Genomic DNA, 15,763 nt, shown 5'->3' with positions numbered 1-15,763 from the left:
AAATTAGTCAAAACAGAAAATATTATATGTGCCGAAATATTACAGTAACCGCTTCAGGTGAGCATCTTTGGGGACACCCCAGTTAACCTCAATATATAATGCTTAATTTGTTTAATTCCCAAGGACGTGTAGTACATGCAAGATAAGGCTCCCCATAGTATCAATTGACATATTAGTTCTTTTTATAATAATACGTAACACGATGAATTGGTTGTTACATGTAAAGCAGACACCGGCTGATGAAAGACTTAAGAAAATTAAAAATCTTAATAGTCGCGGCCAGTGGATCTTCCCTACCTTGTAAGATTGCGTAGGATTTATTTTCAGCTTTCGGGAGTGTATATAGTTGCTTACATGTGGCTGCCTTCCAAATCGAGCAATATATTACCCGTTTGGTTAGAATATATATCGCCGAATGAACCAGACACGGAGTGGAGGTCGCACCGCCAGAACACGTTGATGTATGCAAATATCACTTTAAATAAATGATTTACTACTTCACATGTTGATTTGAGTAAATGGAGTTATTACTTTAAATGAATGCCTGCGCAGGCAGCTGGATAGTTTGAGTTCAGCCGGGAGAGAGGGGCCCGGTCTGCCTTGCTGCCTGCAAAACGGCAGCTATAAAAGTCAAATTGAACCTCGTAGTTCTCGCGCTTCAACTTATTGTCCATAACTCCTCGCGTACATTTTGTGCTTTTGTATATATAACAGAGGGCTAATAATCAATAATACCCCGATCGCCATGTCCACCTCTCTGGATGTAGCTCATACTTTGGAAATCGACATTTTCGATCTGCCCACCAAGGCAGTGAGCTTTGCCCCAACCAAAGCAACAATTATTCGAGAAATCAAAGACATTCAAATCAAGGCGAGTACTGTCAACCAAAACTCTTTTCACCCACAGCTAACATCTGAAAGGCCCATGCGAACGAAATTACTGTCTTGGGTCTTGATCCCAGGCTGGATCCCGACTCTGTCCGCGTAGAGGGCTATGGCCCCGCGACAATCACAAACATCCAGACAGAAATCGTTCCGCGCAAACAGCAGTTTAAGGATGTATACCCAGAAGATGATGACGATGATGATCAGTCAGACTCGGATCTTGAAGCTCTTGACGACAATGACGGACCCGGTAGAGTCGCCATTGACAAAGCCAAAGAAGAAGTACGGATCGCCGAGTGGGCACTAGCAGCTTCAAAGAACGAACAGGCAACTTCGGTTAAACTGCTAGAGTTCCTGGATCAGTATGGTCAAAGCCTCCAGGCCCAAGAAGTAGAGGTGTCTAAGATGAATGAGTTCCTCGACGTCTACAGAGTGCAACGTGTTTCAGAGAGCCACAGGCATCAAAAATCGACTGCAGATATTCCCGCACAGCAGGAAGAACTAGAAAAAGCTCGCCGAAAGCTGGTACGCGCGGAGAATGCATTTGAAAAGGCTAAGAAGGCCGTAACTCGTGAAATTCGCGAAAAGCAAGAGAAGAAAGCCCGCGAAAGACAGCAGAAAAGACAGGAAAAACAGCGAGTTCTAGAGCAACGAAGAAAATTTTGGACAAGCAACGTCAGCCAAGTTGTTATCCATTTGGATGGTTTATCAACTTCTACACCTGGCTCAAGTCGACGAAGTTCTATTGTTTCTGCCAACGAAAAAGGTGCTGGCCATTCCAGCTCCACCTCGTTGGATGGCGATACCGTCAGCCTTCTGCTCACATATGTGGTCCCTGCAGCAAAGTGGGATCCTCGTTACGAATTAAGTATCAACACACCAACATCCTCGGCCAAGCTAGTTTACCGTGCAGAGTTCGAGAACCAGACCACCGAAACTTGGAAGAATGCAAAGGTTACTTTCTCGAATTCGCAGACCTCCTTCTCTGGACTTGACGAGAAGATTCCCCATCTGGATCCATGGCATATCAAACTCGCAAAGGCAAACCAGTTTGATACCGGGAATAAAATATGGGCGAATGGCCTACGCAGTCAAAGCGAGTATCCCGCGAAAAGCTCATTTACTAAGAATACTAGTGCAGCGCCACCATCTATATTCAGCAAATCGGAAGAGCTTAGACGTGCCGCTCCTATCTCTAGTACTTCACAAGCGTTATTTGGAAGTGCTGCTCCCCCAGCTCGTGCTTCAGGCTTTGGTTCCGTTCGCCGTGATGCACCATTCACAGAATCTGCTCCTGCTCCTGCTCCACTACCGCCGCCGCCGCCGCCAGCAGCTCACGTATCGCCTTTTGGCGCCACGCAGTCCTTATTTAGCCGTGCACAAAATGAAGGACTGTTTGGTCAAAGAAGTGAAAGACAGGACAATACGCCGGCCGAACTTAGTAGAGAAAATGAAGAAGATAGTGACGATAATGATGATGCATTGACGTTGAATCCCGAGCTCAATGCTCTGGGCCACCAAGACTCTCAACACCAGAGCTACGGCCTGACAACAACCTACGAGCTTTCTGGGCAACGCACCATCAATCCATCTTCAGTCAAACGACGCAATGTCATTACCGAACTCGAAATCAAATCTCTCACACTCTCACATGTGCTTGTACCTAAACTCCGTCACGCAGCGTTCCTCAAGGCTCGCATCACAAACACTACATCCGTGAGCCTTATCCGCGGAAAGGCCGGCATGACTGTCGACGGGACATTCCTCGGCTCTACCACCCTTCCAAACTGCGAACCGGACAACTTCGTCGATCTCTCTCTAGGGGTTGATCCATCTATTCAGGTCACATATGCTAAGCCAACGGTGCGTCGCGCAAGTTCCGGATTCTTTAACAAAGACGAATCGGCAATTTTCACCCGCACCTGCTGGATTAAGAATACCAAAAAGGTTACTGCTTCCATTACCGTCTTTGACCAGGTTCCTGTTAGTGAGGATGAGCATCTACGCGTCAATATCCTCGAACCGAAGGGGCTGGATAGGGAAAATGATAGCGTGAAATTGGATGCTATCTTGGATGGAGGGAAGAAGGGCAAGGGCCAAGTTCACCTAGGCAAGAATGGTCAGGTAAAGTGGACTATCGACCTGCGGCCTGGGAAAGATGTAAAGCTAGTTTTGGAATACGAGAGCCGGATTCCAAGTGGACAGAAAATTATTGGATTGGATTAAGTCTGGTGACTAGTGTGGACTGTTGAAAAATCGTTTGAATATCACTATTTTACTGAAATTCTTGACTATTAAAGGAATCTTGTTCTTGTTTTTCTACAATAGTTATGTAACACAGCTTCTGAAGAATAACGCCACCATCTTAACATAGAGGTATTAAGTGTAGCAAGTCGTGGAAAGTGGAAGGCAACCACATGCAATTGATAAACAAGGAGAATAGAAAACCAAAATGTCGAGGTAAATATTTGAAGACTCGATCAATTTGATATAAGTGAATGCATGTAGCTAAGACCAACTACCATGTAATAAAACTTATTTTAGCTGGTCCTTGACAACTGCTGCAAGTGACGAGTAAATAACAGAGTGAAACTTGTTACTTATAATTATATATTGAAGAATACATGTATATAATAACATAGTTGACTGGTGTCGGCATGCTTAAAGAACACCGCAGGGCCATGGGACAACATTTAAATTTCCTTTGGTTTTCCACACTCATTCTCAATATGACAAGAGTAGAATGATGTATTTTATAGTACAGTTGATATGGAAGTAAATTTATCGAGGGATATGTCAATATGGAGACATTCGGCACTCCCACATGCAAAGAAAAGGATTACAGCGGAGATGGTACAACAGACGCTTGACGCTAAAGGTGGTCTATCCTTGGCAGGTTTTCTGCTACTTGACTAGGCTAGGCCTAGTAAGTCAGTTGATGCACCTTTGGCGTCAGCGTCTGATAGCTTTATGTCAAAATTTATTGTCAACGGTTGATGAGTGACTACATTTGGAATTTTTGACCACTGCGTTCAACATATAAAGACTTTAAATTCCGCTTCTTAGAAGTGATAGATCTTATCAAAAGCTTTTAATTAATATTAAGATTGCTCATTTTAACTATATATTTATATTGATTTTTTATGTCAAAATCCGATTTAATTGTCACTCTGCTTGATATTTTGATTGACGCTGTTATAATATGGCATAATAGTGCTGCGCAGCACCCGATATTATTATAAAAAAGATGTCTGGAAAAAGAGGACCTAATTCTCTTTTAATCTATTATAATATTTAATAGATTTTTATATTGAATCTCTTGCCTGTTAAGTGTGTGGTTTAATGTTGGCTTAGGCCAGATATAATGAGTGGCTATGAGGCTCTGAGACAGGTAGTCCAGGCGGCAGGCAAATTCTGCCACTATATGAACGCGCCAATTACTCAAACAACGGTAGTATCATAACATACATGTAAGCGCCAGGGTTAATTAATTATTCCTATAAATATATGTAGCGTGATTAACATGAAACTAGAACGCCCCACTTCCACCAACAATCCCAGCGACTCTCTATATGAATGGTCTGTTATAAACATAGATATAGCGCTTGTTCTCACCAGTAGTCTGATCGACATTTAGGCGCCGGAAGAAAATGGTTACCACCGACACCTGGAGACATCAATAGGGAGTATACTGATAAGAATGAAATCAAGATACTTTGCCTGATTTTTGATCTAGACTTGAGACTTTACATGTGATTGGATGATTACATGCAAGCACAGTGGGTATTTCCTTACTATGGCACAAGGACCCCCTACTCAAGCGCTTAGCAGTTGTTTGTAGCTTCAAGTGCAGCGATTCCCAAGGCGCGAAGCCCAAGGCGCGAAGACGTGCATGCTTCAGCGCTTGTATCATATTATACGTCTCTAAAGTAGTTGATTGGCAATAGGATTTTCTTTATACAAGTCTCATGCGGGCAAGCGCTTCGAAATCGAAGCCGTCTGTTTCGAGTAATCGTTTATTTGCTATCATCGCATGCAGCCATTTCAATTCAAAGTTTGACCATGCATGTGTTCCGATTTGGCATATGAGCCATGCATTCAATGTTAATGTGCGAATCTAGAGGTGACAAATATTATATAAATCCTCCAATATCCTACTTGACATTGTGTTTCGTAAAAACCCTACTTCTTACTACGTTCATATTCGGCTACAGCTATATATATACGTGTATACATCCTTTACTTTTTCTTTATTCCAGAACAATTAGTTGATTTTCAAAACATGCCTTCCAGCGAGAGAGAATACTGGCGTGCCGTTCAGGTTGTAGAATCTGCCGTTGAGGAGGTCAGATTGCGACAACAGTATGTTGACCGGGCCAACAATCGCCTCATCGAAGCACAAACAAGGTCTTCAGCATCCCGTAAGTTACTTTAAATCTATTGAAATTTGACACCACTTACCATGAGTAATCTCAGAGCGTAAAGCTAGAGGTTGGCTTAGGAGGGAAGAAGGGATTCTTATGGATGCTCAGTCCTCTAGGAGAGAAGCGATCCGTCGTTGTCGTCAGGCTTATGAAGCTTTCTGCGCCTCAAAGTGGGCCGTGCAGTGGTGCGTTATAGGAAGACCTTACGGAGATACATTGTTATTGACCGAAATGAATAGGGGACTTCCTCAGGAACTTGCCGATGAAGTAGCATACTGGGTTAGGGTATCTTAATTGGTAAGCCTAAGTCTCCCTTGCTATTAAAGTGCTGCTATTGGGAACGTCTCTACAAGTCTGATTATATCTGACCTCTTTCTAGGCATGGAATAGAGTCGTGGCCATCTGTGTGGACTGAAAGGAGCTGATGCATTGGCATGAGAGTTTTGTCGGGTCTATTTAATTTCTTTGACGTTTATCAGTTGATTCTAAATCTTTGACGTGTTTGTATATTTACTGCTCTGTTCCTCATCAGGCATGGGTACAGTATGTCATTTCCTTAAGAAATTACGAAGATTTCCATTGATGTTATAGTTGTTACGTGATCGAAGACAAATATACGAAACCAGTACATTATAAAACAGTTCATATTGAAAACTGTGGCCTTGGTCTCTAGAGATTTAATTGCTCTAGAAACAAGCCTTTTCCGACGGCCGAGAATAGAATCGTCATTGCCTAGCCATTACTTTTTTGCATCTTCCTTGAGTGACACGATTCTGTTAAGAACTACAGATTCATCTGAGCTATCACGATCTAGGCAGAAATATGCCACCCGCATCCCCTGGAATCGAACACACTCTGGAGACACATGCGAACCTTCTGGCTTTTCCTCGCCGTCAGATTTTGGCCATGGGGCTCTACGTTTGATTTCGTGGAGACCGATCTCGATCATAGCATTCGGGAAGATCTCCTCCGAGTTTGGATTAACGACAGCAAGAAAACCAGCAGGGTGCGAGTCCGGATTGCTGCAAGTGAAGAGAGGATTGTGGACGCGGGCAGAGGCTTTAATGGGACTATTCAATGATGGACAGTCTGAAATCCAGTGGATGTAGCTAGTAACCAGGTCAGTAATGGCCACTCTTTTAGACCAAGGTTTTGCAACTTCACTCACGCTTTTGGTTTTTTGAATTTACTGCCCTCCTCGGGTATATCATATCTAGCATTTATCGATGTAACAAGTCCACTATTTGGATCTTTCTCGAAACTGGTTGCGGTTATAGGAAACGGAACTTTAAGTAGCCCTACTGATTTATCGGGTGTGAGCCGAAAGAAGTCCTTACTAGGCGTCTCGCGGAAGTCGGCTCTATCGATATAGATCGTTCGTGTGAATGGAACACGATGTGACTGCCTTAATTAGCATGAGACCAATAAAAGTAGTGTTTCCCTCAGATAAACGTACTCCGAATTGCGGATCTTTCGAAAATGGCAGTTCCACCATTTCCAAGTAATCTTCAGGAAGATTATCAATAATAACGGGGATTGGATCGAGAACGACCATTAAGCGGGGGACAGTGAATTCTAAATATTGCCGAACGCATTGTTCAAATTGCTTGACCTCAATAGTCGTTGTCGCCTTGGATGCCCCAAGTAAGCTAACAAATGAAAGAATTGCACCGGGTGGAACGCCTCGACGTCGAAGAGCAATAAGCGTATACAGACGAGGATCATCCCAATCACGAACATGTCCATTCGAAATTAGGTCCATGATCTTCCGTTTTGACAAGACCGTACTTGATAAATTAAGCCGTCCATATCTTTGAATACAAGTTAGTAATGAAGACAGATAATAGCCATTGATATGCCAAACAGCACTCACTCTCTTTGCATTGGCCTATAGACACCAAGCGTGTCACACAACCAGTTGTAAGAAGTTCTTGACAGTTCAAACTCGGTCGTGCATAAAGAATGCGTAATACCTTCGAAACTATCCACCAAGCAATGTGTAAAGTCATAAGTTGGATAAATCTTCCATTTGTCTCCAGTGCGATAGTGAATCCCAGCTTTACTATCTGTGTCCTCTTCAAAGTCGGGACTTTCCTTGTTATCGGGCTTCCGTGGTTGAATCACACGATAAGCAGTTAAATCCCACATCTGGGGATTGCTAGATTTCATGTCCTGCTTCATGCGAAGCAAGGCTTCCTGAGGTCCATACTTGCCATCTCGCATAGCTCGAAACTCTGCAAGTGACTCATCACTTGGACGGTCCCTATGACGGCAAGTAAAACGAGGAGTGGCGCCTTTACCGCCCCCACGTTGCTGGGCAATCTCACTTTCTGAAGTGAACCACGTTAGTGAACCGAAAAGTGCACAATCAGTCAGGTACGTACTCGAGCAATGGCAGACATAAGCGCCATCTCGGCGAATTAAGTCTTCTGCAAGCTCATAAAGATTATCGAAATAATCACTCGAATATGTGACCTTGACAGGCTTGAAACCCAACCATTGAATAATCTCTGCAATAGCTGTGAAATATTTCTCCTCTTCTTTAGCAGGATTGGTATCATCATAACGCAAATAGCAAACCCCACCATGGTGTCGTGCGAATCCGAAGTTAATAGCGATAGCTTTGCTGTGTCCCAGGTGAAGAAACCCATTAGGTTCTGGGGGGAAACGGGTAACAACTCTATCGACTCCAGGAGACCCTATTGGGTTCTCGCGGTATACCTCCGCAAGGAATCCAGATTTGAACATAGACTCTAAATCATATGTGACACCTTCATTGATATCCCTTGGTGGTTTGGATGTTGGTAAAGTAGGTGTCTCTGCTTTCGTCTGTTGATCTTTGTCCTCATGTTGCTTTCGTGGGCGATTTGGGATGCCTGACACATTCGCCGATTCACTGTCTTTGGTATGTGTCATCGTGTCTGAATGATATCAAAGGAAAGATGGCGATGCGGGCGGGGTACGTGTCAAAAAGGTTCTGCGTCTCGCGTTTTCTCCGTCTCAAGTATGCTTTGTGGAGCGGAATATTTTTGCCCCGCGCAGGAGATCAGTGCAGAGCCACAGCTTTTTTTCTTTCCCCCACTTTATCATTGATATATTTGATACATTCCACTGTAATTCTCTCTTACGTGAGTGGATAGCCTGGATTCTCAACTAAATTTACTAAACTTATCTTTCTGCCAATTGCTTTCACTTTATGCTTATCGTGTGACTCATCCACTATAGACTCGGAGTCCATTTGCATAGCCCCTCTGCCCAATGACTGCCTTATGTCTCTACTATCGAGCTTTCTTACAGGCTTTCTCCAGCGTACTCACAGGATGATTTTCGGGATGAAGCGACATAATTCCAACCAGCAAGCAAATCTAGACGCCAATGATAGCTACGCATCGTTGTATTGTAATGGCGAGACGGCCTCCCTAGCACTTGTGGTGTTTGCACGCCCGGAGATACGTCTGATAAGAGATACTGGGTCTTGACGACACGTGACTATTTTTTGGTAGACTCTGGAGCCACATCCTTTAATCTAGAGATACTTCCGAGGATCACGAGTGGTTATGTGTCTGACCCTGAACATTGAAGAACAAGCAAATCTCGACACGTTCTCCCTACTTAGTCGAGTTCAGTATTGGCTCTGCTATCAATAAATGGCTACAACCAGACGTGCTAACAACAGTGCTGTCGTTTGACGCGTGGTGCCCAAATCTTTTCGGCATATTGATATGCCTGAGGCACTTGGTCATGCACGCTCTTTCTTTCCTTCCGCTTTCAACTTTTACTCAACCTCAGTTTACCTAGTTTATCCAAATTGAAGGCATTTAAATACCATTATATCCAAAATTTGCCTTGTTTACCCATAGTAAGTAGTTAAATTCCACATTTTGGACGAACCTGTGCCTGCGCCTGCTTGAGGAGCTCCCGCCGTATGATCGTTACTGACTTGACTCTGCGCAGGACGAAATGTGTGATCGTACATTATTATTTTACAGGCAGTAGACGCCTTAATAAAAGTCTAGTATAAGCTTATTATTATATTATTACCATTCACGATATTATATTAACCAATTAGATCTATACATAGCAATAAAAGTGGTAATATAATCAAAATAGAATACATTTTCAACAGCGATCTTCCTTTTCGAGAACTTCTACCGTCCCTATGTAAAATCGACTCGATTCGATTCACCTTGGGATGCCTGTAACACGTTGCACGGCCTCTTCCTCTGGCAAACGCTGGTCAATAACCCCAGCCACTTTCAGCACATCAACAGTCTTCTCTACAACTTTCCTATCCAGCCCTCTTGTATTCTTTACAAACCTCGTCGCTTTCAGCCACTCTCTCGCATCATCCTCAGTATAGGTGCATCCCAACTCTCCCGTTCCTAATAACCCAACCACTTCGTTTGTCTTACTCTCGAACTCGGCGATACCAGTATCAAACAGACTGAATAACGTTTTCAAAGTCTCATCTTCCTCTGGAGAAGGGAATGTCTTGGTCGATGCAACGATGTGCCATGAAGGCCACGGCGTATATATCTCACCGATTTTCTTGAGCGGTGGAGAGGGATTGGTCGATGGATCAGAGGGTTGGAAATACGGTTTTGTGGTGAAATGCTCCCACATGAAAAACTCTGCCCCTTTCTGCGATCCTGCTGCATGCCCTAAAACGCCCTCCCGTAGAGCAGCAAATGGGCCGAGGATAACAGGTTTCAGACTCTCGGCGGACCAGCCTTGTTGTTGAGAGAGAACAAACGACATGATATGTGATCCACTGCGATGTCTCATTAGTGGCACTTTCACCTAGGCAGGCGGCCAGCTTGTATATATCAACAACTCACCTGCCCAACCGACTCACGCCAACCCGCGAATCCTTCAGGCTATCCACACCATTCAGGTCTGCCCTCTCCTTGCCTGTGACAATTGCCCATCGCAGGGGTGTCTCAACCCACTGTCCCACAATCTTATAGCCCCCTCCACCAGCGGCATTGTTTTCATTTAATTGCTGCTTGCCGGTAAGTCCCGCAATCCATCCTTCAGTAAGACCAATGCCGATATCGATTTCATCCGCGCGGAGAGACGTGATCATATGGCCTGTGCCGGAGGGGAACGGGATGAGAGAGAGTTCAAAGGGGAGGTTTTTATAAGAAGGATGGCGGACGCAGAGGTGGAGGGGTGTCAGGTAGTGCTCTAGGAATGTATCAGTTCTGTTGCTTCAATAACGATCTACAGCGGACGCCGGGATGAGAGAGTACCAGGCACGTAGCCAATTCGGATATTGGGTTTGCTGGACGACATTGTCTTCGGCAATGCGTTGAGGTCTTGTGAAGAGTTGCTGCAAGAATATAATAGAACTGGCAGTGGTGCTGAACAGTCTATTGAATAGGCGGGGTCGAACGCGGGGTTATGGGTTATGTCAACATCCTCCGCATGCTGCTTCCGGAAGAGCGCTGCGGATGATACGATTGTGTAAATCTATGCGTTGACATAACATCAATATGCTATTCACTTATATTCGCGTGTTCTATATGTCTTTCTACAGTCGCTTAACCTGTAAAACCAACTCCAAACAACACTATCAACCCAGACGTATGTCTTTCTCGCTGGTTCCCCACCGGTCGCCTTTTTCTTGTCGGTACTCGGTCCTGCCATTACCATACATCAAATATTGGATACCCAGGTAGCAATCACATATGCACTGGAAAATGGCGCAGAATTTGAATGCAGGGGGAATAACGTCCTTGGTGTAGAACAGGTAGCTCATTTTCATAGCATCACCGAGAAGCCACGACACGAGGACAGATAACCGGAATCCCTTGCAAGAACGCGAGCGTTGGTTTGCAAGGACCTGCGGAACGGGCAGGAAGGCTTCAACACCGAGGCCGCTATATCCCAGAAGACCGATGTAAGTTTGGGAGCGAGAAATGAACGGACAAAACACTTGGATAACGAAGAGGATCGCAGAGAAGTAGACTAGGAAAGTCCAGTATCTGCATCGTATATTAGTTGTTATCAAACCAAGTACTTCAATGGAGATGGACATACGGTTTTTCTTTCCTCCAGCGCCAGAAGTTGTATGGTCGCGGAATGCCAGCATCGGAATGATCTTGTTGCTGGCCAGAAAACGGCACATGTTCGATGCCCTCCTTGGCGCCTGGAGTTGGTCGATAGTTCAATGCAATCTTAAGTAAAAATAATTGCACAAATGTCATATTAACCGCCTGCAACAATAGTGAAATCGCGTAGTGGTCGCCGAACCAGTAGAAAATTCTAATAGTAATCCTCCATTAGATCCTGTTCGCGTCGAGTAGAGAAGCATGAAAACTCACTTGACAATGGATGCGACAAGCATAATCAAAGGTATATCTAACGAGAAACCCGCGGAAGACCTGCTCTTGTGGATACTATAAATCTGGTCGGCATAGGATGTGATAGGGGCAGTGACGAGGCTATTGCAATTGAGTATGGTTAGCCATTGGACTGTCTACGGAGATGCGTGCCATACAAAAATGGAGCGGCATATTCGAGGATGATGTCAAAGAGCCACATTTTGGCGACGGAAAGTATGAGCGAAAGAAGCAGTGGATTGATTAAGATTTTTGAACAATGCCGGATCGCCAGGTGTCAGCGAAGTATCGTGCTGTCAGCCGGCGACAACGGAATCTCGAGACAGCTGGCGTTATAGAATTATAGAAACGACGGATGCGAGGGATAAACGAAAGAATGAGCAGAAGCAGAAAGGATGACAGAGCCAAGCACGATAAGGCTCAAGATAATGCATAATAATAGCAGTTGGGATAAGCATTAGCCCATGCACTTGAATCACATGACTAGACAGGGGCGGTCTTGGCGCTTAGTCATTGCATTATACCTCTGTTTTGGACGCTTTGGTGGAAATGGGAAATTGTTTTAAATAGGGTGGAAAAAGAAATTATATATTCTCTTATCTTAAATAAAACCGAAATAGTTGACATATCTATGCAATACAGTCTATCTTGTGTAGACTATACAGAGGCGAATCGACCGTCGATGCATATATCTAGAACTCGATCTTCCACGATTTACCAATGCCCACATTAGGATTCTTCACAATAGCATAAGCAGCCTTGCCAGCTAGACCAGCAGTAAATTGCAGCGGAGCAGTGGTGGCTTCCTTGGATCCGTCTTCAATCACAGTGACAGTCGATTTCTGCTGCCACTCCAATGGAGCACCAACAACGACAATCCTCTCTACACGCACACCAGCCATGGACTTGAGATATTCTCCAGTCTTCGGGCCGGAGGTGCCAATATCCTCAGAAGAAAGGGTTGACTCGGTGAATCGGAAGCGGCGATGGATGAAAGCGCCCTTTTCAAAATCATAAGTCTCTCCATCATCAACGTAAAGTGTTCCTTCAGCGGCACCATGCTTGTCTAGCACCACGACGAGTGTGTACGGGTCCCATTTCATCAACCCACTACTGCGCCGAGGACGGTCCTTACGAGGAATGACGTGGCCTCCCTGCATGAGGACAGGGGTCTTCTCCAATGGAGCATCGATAGTGTGTGATTTGCCCTTGCCCTGGTAAACCGTGTAGTCAAAGTAGTCGTAATACTTTTCGTCATCAGACAAGTAGATGCTCACGGAGTTCTGGTCTTTAGTGACGATAGGTTTAGCTAACAAACCTGTCGAGGCTAGGTAAAATTGGTCGTCCAGAGCGAAGCCTTGCTCATCTTCAGGATGGACGTAGTACTGGGGTCTGACAATGGGCGAGCCATTAACGGATGCCTCATGAAAGGCGGTATACCACGCGGGAAGAAGTTGATAACGTAGGCGGATTGCCTGGCTGATAATTTGCATGTAGGGGTCGCCTACCAAGTATGGCTCACGACGACGAGTATCGATATGAGCATGAGCCCGGAAAAACGGGTACCAGATACCGGTCTGATACCAACGAACCAATAGATCTTTATCAGGGTTGCCAAAAAATCCACCAACATCTGCACCGGCGAAGGGGAATCCCGAAATACCCTGGTTGAGAACCATAGGCATGGAAATAGCAAGATGGCCCCAGTCGGCTTGGTTGTCACCAGTCCACATGGCGCCCATCCGTTGTGTGCCAGCATAGAAAGAACGTGTGAGAATGAAAGGCCGCTGTATCTCGCCCTTTTTACGCTCAACCAGACCCCGATAAGTGGCGTTCACGACCGTCATACCATTGATAAGGTGAACGTCTCTGTGTTCCCAGTCACCATAGTGAATGTTGTCTTTAGGCATAGTAGTCTCTGGCCCGTTGAATACGGAAGGCTCATTCATATCATTCCAGATAAAGGTGTTGTGGAAGGTACCCTTGAACTTGTCGTATTTGTAAAGATTCTGCCACCACGAGATTGCGGCTGGATTGAAGCAATCGACCCAGTGGGATGAGCCAGGCCAGCACCAACCATCATAAATACTCTTGTCTTTGTTTTTTATGGCCAGATCTTTGCTCTTCAACTCTTCAATAATCGGGTAGCCATTTTCATTCTTGAGATGAGGGTCGATAATGATCACAAGTTTCCGCTCCGACTCATCGAGCTGTTCTTGCATGCCCTTCGGGTCGGGGAAAGTCAGAGGGTCCCATGTAAAGTACTTCTTTCCATCGGTATACTCAATGTCGAGCCAGATAACATCATATGGGATTTGGTATCGATCGAATTTGCGGTCGACATCCTTCACGTCTTCATCAGTCACATAATTCCAACGGCACTGGTGGTATCCAAGTGCAAAGTGCTGTGGGAGCTGCGTATATCCTGTAAGCTCTCCGTAGTTTTTGCTGATAGTCTGTGGATTGGGACCAAGAAAGACGAAAACGTCAAGTTGGCCAGCTTCCGAAAACCAGTGCGTTTGACTGGTTTTCTTTCCAGCAGCTCCCAACGACAGAGGGTTTGCGGTTGACTTAGACTTGACAATGTCGACCCAAGTCTCAGCTGCGTTAAGCCAGAAGACTCCGACGGACGAGTTCTTGCGATGAGCTTGCATGAAAGGAATCGCGCCGTATAAAGTCATTGGACTGTTGAGCTCGTATTCGAACACATCACTGTTATACAGCCGGTAGGGGTCTTCATGGTTTCCAGAGCCGCCGCTAAGAACTATTAGTATGCGGGTACAATGCAACAGGCGCTGCTACCTACCGAGTTTCTCTGAGTGAAAGCGAGTCAGCATGCTCTGGAATGCCGTAGACATGCTCATAGCCTGGGAATGTTATATCGAGAGCAACACTCTCGGGACCCCTTGGTTTCGAATCAGTGTTACCGCCAAAAGTCTCTTCCCACCACGTTGATTCGTCTTCTGGCTGTGTCTCGTCTTCTGGAGCATCTACCTTCGGTCTCCAGTGCTCGAGATTGAGGAAGCCACGGTCATTCAGTTTCACATGAGTTTCTCCATCTCTTTGGAACGACACTTCAAAGGGTGCATGGCGAATCAACGCTCTGTACTGGTTCTCTGGTCCATACTGGACTTTTGTGAAACCAGCCTCAGGCTCCGAACTGAAAGCGGCGGCCCTGTTGAGGTTCAGACCGCCAACAATTGTCCACTTCTCGGCTTCATTGTACCGCTCCTTGCGGATCTTGCTATCATGCCGCAGGTCAATTTCTCCCTTGACCCGCTTCTCCTCATCTAACACAACCCTGGCGAGGCCAGACTCCAAGAACGACACGGTGAGAGGTAGCCGGACCTTCTCTCCTAACGTTGTAGTTTTCACAACAGTCCCTGTCAATAATCCGTCTTTCAATTCGATCGTCGACGATTCGAGTTCATACGGGGATTTCCAAGAGGTTCCAAGTGCAGTGACATCGTCGGCATAGGCTCTGTTGCGCTTGCAGAAGCCTGACTGGGAGCATGTTTTGAAGCTTTCATGCTTAACGGAGACTGAAAAGAAAGGATTAGTGAATGTACGGGCAGGCGAGCAACTTTACTGGGATCATACCAGCCGGTACAATTAGACAGCAAAAGGCGACGACGAGAGTCGCCAAAAACAGCGTCAAGCGCTGCTTCCCCGGCCTGTGCAGGGCCATGATGAAGTAAGGCAACCCAATAAATTGAAGCTCAACCTTCACTATGGATTAGTATAATATGCGATAATTTTGCTCTGACCCCCATCTATATGTATCAGGTCAGGCACAACATTGAAGCTTTGAGCGGCAGATCAATCAGTGATGCAGGAGTGCCAGCAGGGTGAAGCTGCCAGATAAGCCAGACTAGCAGGAAGCTGGGCGTCGTGCGGCATCGTGATTGGCTGGGCTACGAATACTACCAAACATCGCCTATGTGTACCCTCAGTTTCAAAGCTGGAGGGGACGGCAATGGATGCCCACTACTGAGGCGACACGCGCAATGTTTATTGTCTGGCTGGCGGGTGATGGCTACTTTCTGGAAAGAGCATTCTGTTTAATATACATCTGGTATTTGCGTGCCCGAGGCAGCAGACCGCGTGATG

The 15,763-nt window shown here is 45.5% G+C and overlaps 5 protein-coding genes across 5 annotated transcripts; 1 reads left to right on the top strand and 4 right to left on the bottom strand.

Moving 5' to 3' along the window:
- Positions 1 to 644: 644 nt before the first annotated feature.
- BGW36DRAFT_372249 (uncharacterized protein) lies at positions 645 to 3,220 on the top strand. Its single transcript, XM_046215455.1, has 2 exons — positions 645 to 871; positions 922 to 3,220. Exons 1-2 carry the CDS (start codon positions 746 to 748, stop codon positions 3,109 to 3,111), a joined length of 2,316 nt encoding a protein of 771 aa, XP_046075500.1. The 5' UTR covers positions 645 to 745; the 3' UTR covers positions 3,112 to 3,220.
- Positions 3,221 to 5,888: 2,668 nt separating this feature from the next.
- On the bottom strand, positions 5,889 to 8,424 carry BGW36DRAFT_372247 (glutaminyl-tRNA synthetase). Its single transcript, XM_046215454.1, has 5 exons — positions 7,694 to 8,424; positions 7,183 to 7,639; positions 6,766 to 7,120; positions 6,478 to 6,710; positions 5,889 to 6,418 (listed from the first exon to the last, which is right to left on the bottom strand). Exons 1-5 carry the CDS (start codon positions 8,223 to 8,225, stop codon positions 6,049 to 6,051), a joined length of 1,947 nt encoding a protein of 648 aa, XP_046075499.1. The 5' UTR covers positions 8,226 to 8,424; the 3' UTR covers positions 5,889 to 6,048.
- A 920-nt stretch (positions 8,425 to 9,344) lies between these two features.
- BGW36DRAFT_372242 (uncharacterized protein) lies at positions 9,345 to 10,725 on the bottom strand. Its single transcript, XM_046215453.1, has 3 exons — positions 10,562 to 10,725; positions 10,148 to 10,496; positions 9,345 to 10,080 (listed from the first exon to the last, which is right to left on the bottom strand). Exons 1-3 carry the CDS (start codon positions 10,602 to 10,604, stop codon positions 9,492 to 9,494), a joined length of 981 nt encoding a protein of 326 aa, XP_046075498.1. The 5' UTR covers positions 10,605 to 10,725; the 3' UTR covers positions 9,345 to 9,491.
- Positions 10,726 to 10,760: 35 nt separating this feature from the next.
- Positions 10,761 to 12,078, bottom strand: BGW36DRAFT_314868 (PQ loop repeat protein). The gene is made up of 4 exons (XM_046212540.1): positions 11,812 to 12,078; positions 11,636 to 11,755; positions 11,352 to 11,576; positions 10,761 to 11,296 (listed from the first exon to the last, which is right to left on the bottom strand). Exons 1-4 carry the CDS (start codon positions 11,853 to 11,855, stop codon positions 10,885 to 10,887), a joined length of 801 nt encoding a protein of 266 aa, XP_046075497.1. The 5' UTR covers positions 11,856 to 12,078; the 3' UTR covers positions 10,761 to 10,884.
- A 147-nt stretch (positions 12,079 to 12,225) lies between these two features.
- On the bottom strand, positions 12,226 to 15,482 carry BGW36DRAFT_458893 (putative alpha glucosidase II, alpha subunit). The gene is made up of 3 exons (XM_046222026.1): positions 15,254 to 15,482; positions 14,460 to 15,195; positions 12,226 to 14,410 (listed from the first exon to the last, which is right to left on the bottom strand). The coding sequence occupies exons 1-3, from the start codon at positions 15,339 to 15,341 to the stop codon at positions 12,346 to 12,348; spliced, it is 2,889 nt and encodes a 962-aa protein (XP_046075496.1). The 5' UTR covers positions 15,342 to 15,482; the 3' UTR covers positions 12,226 to 12,345.
- Positions 15,483 to 15,763: the final 281 nt, after the last annotated feature.

Source organism: Talaromyces proteolyticus (assembly GCF_021365285.1).
Source record: "Talaromyces proteolyticus strain PMI_201 chromosome Unknown BGW36scaffold_3, whole genome shotgun sequence".
Classification (NCBI taxonomy): Eukaryota; Fungi; Ascomycota; class Eurotiomycetes; order Eurotiales; family Trichocomaceae; genus Talaromyces; species Talaromyces proteolyticus.
The sequence above is the reverse complement of the archived record's forward strand: the minus strand, read 5'-3'. Positions and strand labels throughout refer to the sequence as shown.

What these genes read in the sequence shown, in the direction of transcription:
- BGW36DRAFT_372249 (XM_046215455.1), top strand. Translation starts at nt 746, where the DNA reads ATGTCCACCTCTCTGGATGTAGCTCATACTTTGGAAATCGACATTTTC. An exon ending in TCAAAGACATTCAAATCAAG is followed by an intron (nt 872 to 921) that starts GCGAGTACTGTC and finishes AACATCTGAAAG; the next exon opens with GCCCATGCGAACGAAATTAC.
- BGW36DRAFT_372247 (XM_046215454.1), bottom strand. Translation starts at nt 8,225, where the DNA reads ATGACACATACCAAAGACAGTGAATCGGCGAATGTGTCAGGCATCCCA. An exon ending in TTATGTCTGCCATTGCTCGA is followed by an intron (nt 7,640 to 7,693) that starts GTACGTACCTGA and finishes GGTTCACTTCAG; the next exon opens with AAAGTGAGATTGCCCAGCAA. An exon ending in TATAGGCCAATGCAAAGAGA is followed by an intron (nt 7,121 to 7,182) that starts GTGAGTGCTGTT and finishes TTGTATTCAAAG; the next exon opens with ATATGGACGGCTTAATTTAT.
- BGW36DRAFT_372242 (XM_046215453.1), bottom strand. Translation starts at nt 10,604, where the DNA reads ATGTCGTCCAGCAAACCCAATATCCGAATTGGCTACGTGCCTG. An exon ending in CCGAATTGGCTACGTGCCTG is followed by an intron (nt 10,497 to 10,561) that starts GTACTCTCTCAT and finishes ATACATTCCTAG; the next exon opens with AGCACTACCTGACACCCCTC. An exon ending in GGCGTGAGTCGGTTGGGCAG is followed by an intron (nt 10,081 to 10,147) that starts GTGAGTTGTTGA and finishes GAGACATCGCAG; the next exon opens with TGGATCACATATCATGTCGT.
- BGW36DRAFT_314868 (XM_046212540.1), bottom strand. Translation starts at nt 11,855, where the DNA reads ATGTGGCTCTTTGACATCATCCTCGAATATGCCGCTCCATTTTT. An exon ending in GAATATGCCGCTCCATTTTT is followed by an intron (nt 11,756 to 11,811) that starts GTATGGCACGCA and finishes CAATTGCAATAG; the next exon opens with CCTCGTCACTGCCCCTATCA. An exon ending in CTTGTCGCATCCATTGTCAA is followed by an intron (nt 11,577 to 11,635) that starts GTGAGTTTTCAT and finishes GATTACTATTAG; the next exon opens with AATTTTCTACTGGTTCGGCG.
- BGW36DRAFT_458893 (XM_046222026.1), bottom strand. Translation starts at nt 15,341, where the DNA reads ATGGCCCTGCACAGGCCGGGGAAGCAGCGCTTGACGCTGTTTTTGGCG. An exon ending in CTGTCTAATTGTACCGGCTG is followed by an intron (nt 15,196 to 15,253) that starts GTATGATCCCAG and finishes CTTTCTTTTCAG; the next exon opens with TCTCCGTTAAGCATGAAAGC. An exon ending in CTTTCACTCAGAGAAACTCG is followed by an intron (nt 14,411 to 14,459) that starts GTAGGTAGCAGC and finishes AATAGTTCTTAG; the next exon opens with CGGCGGCTCTGGAAACCATG.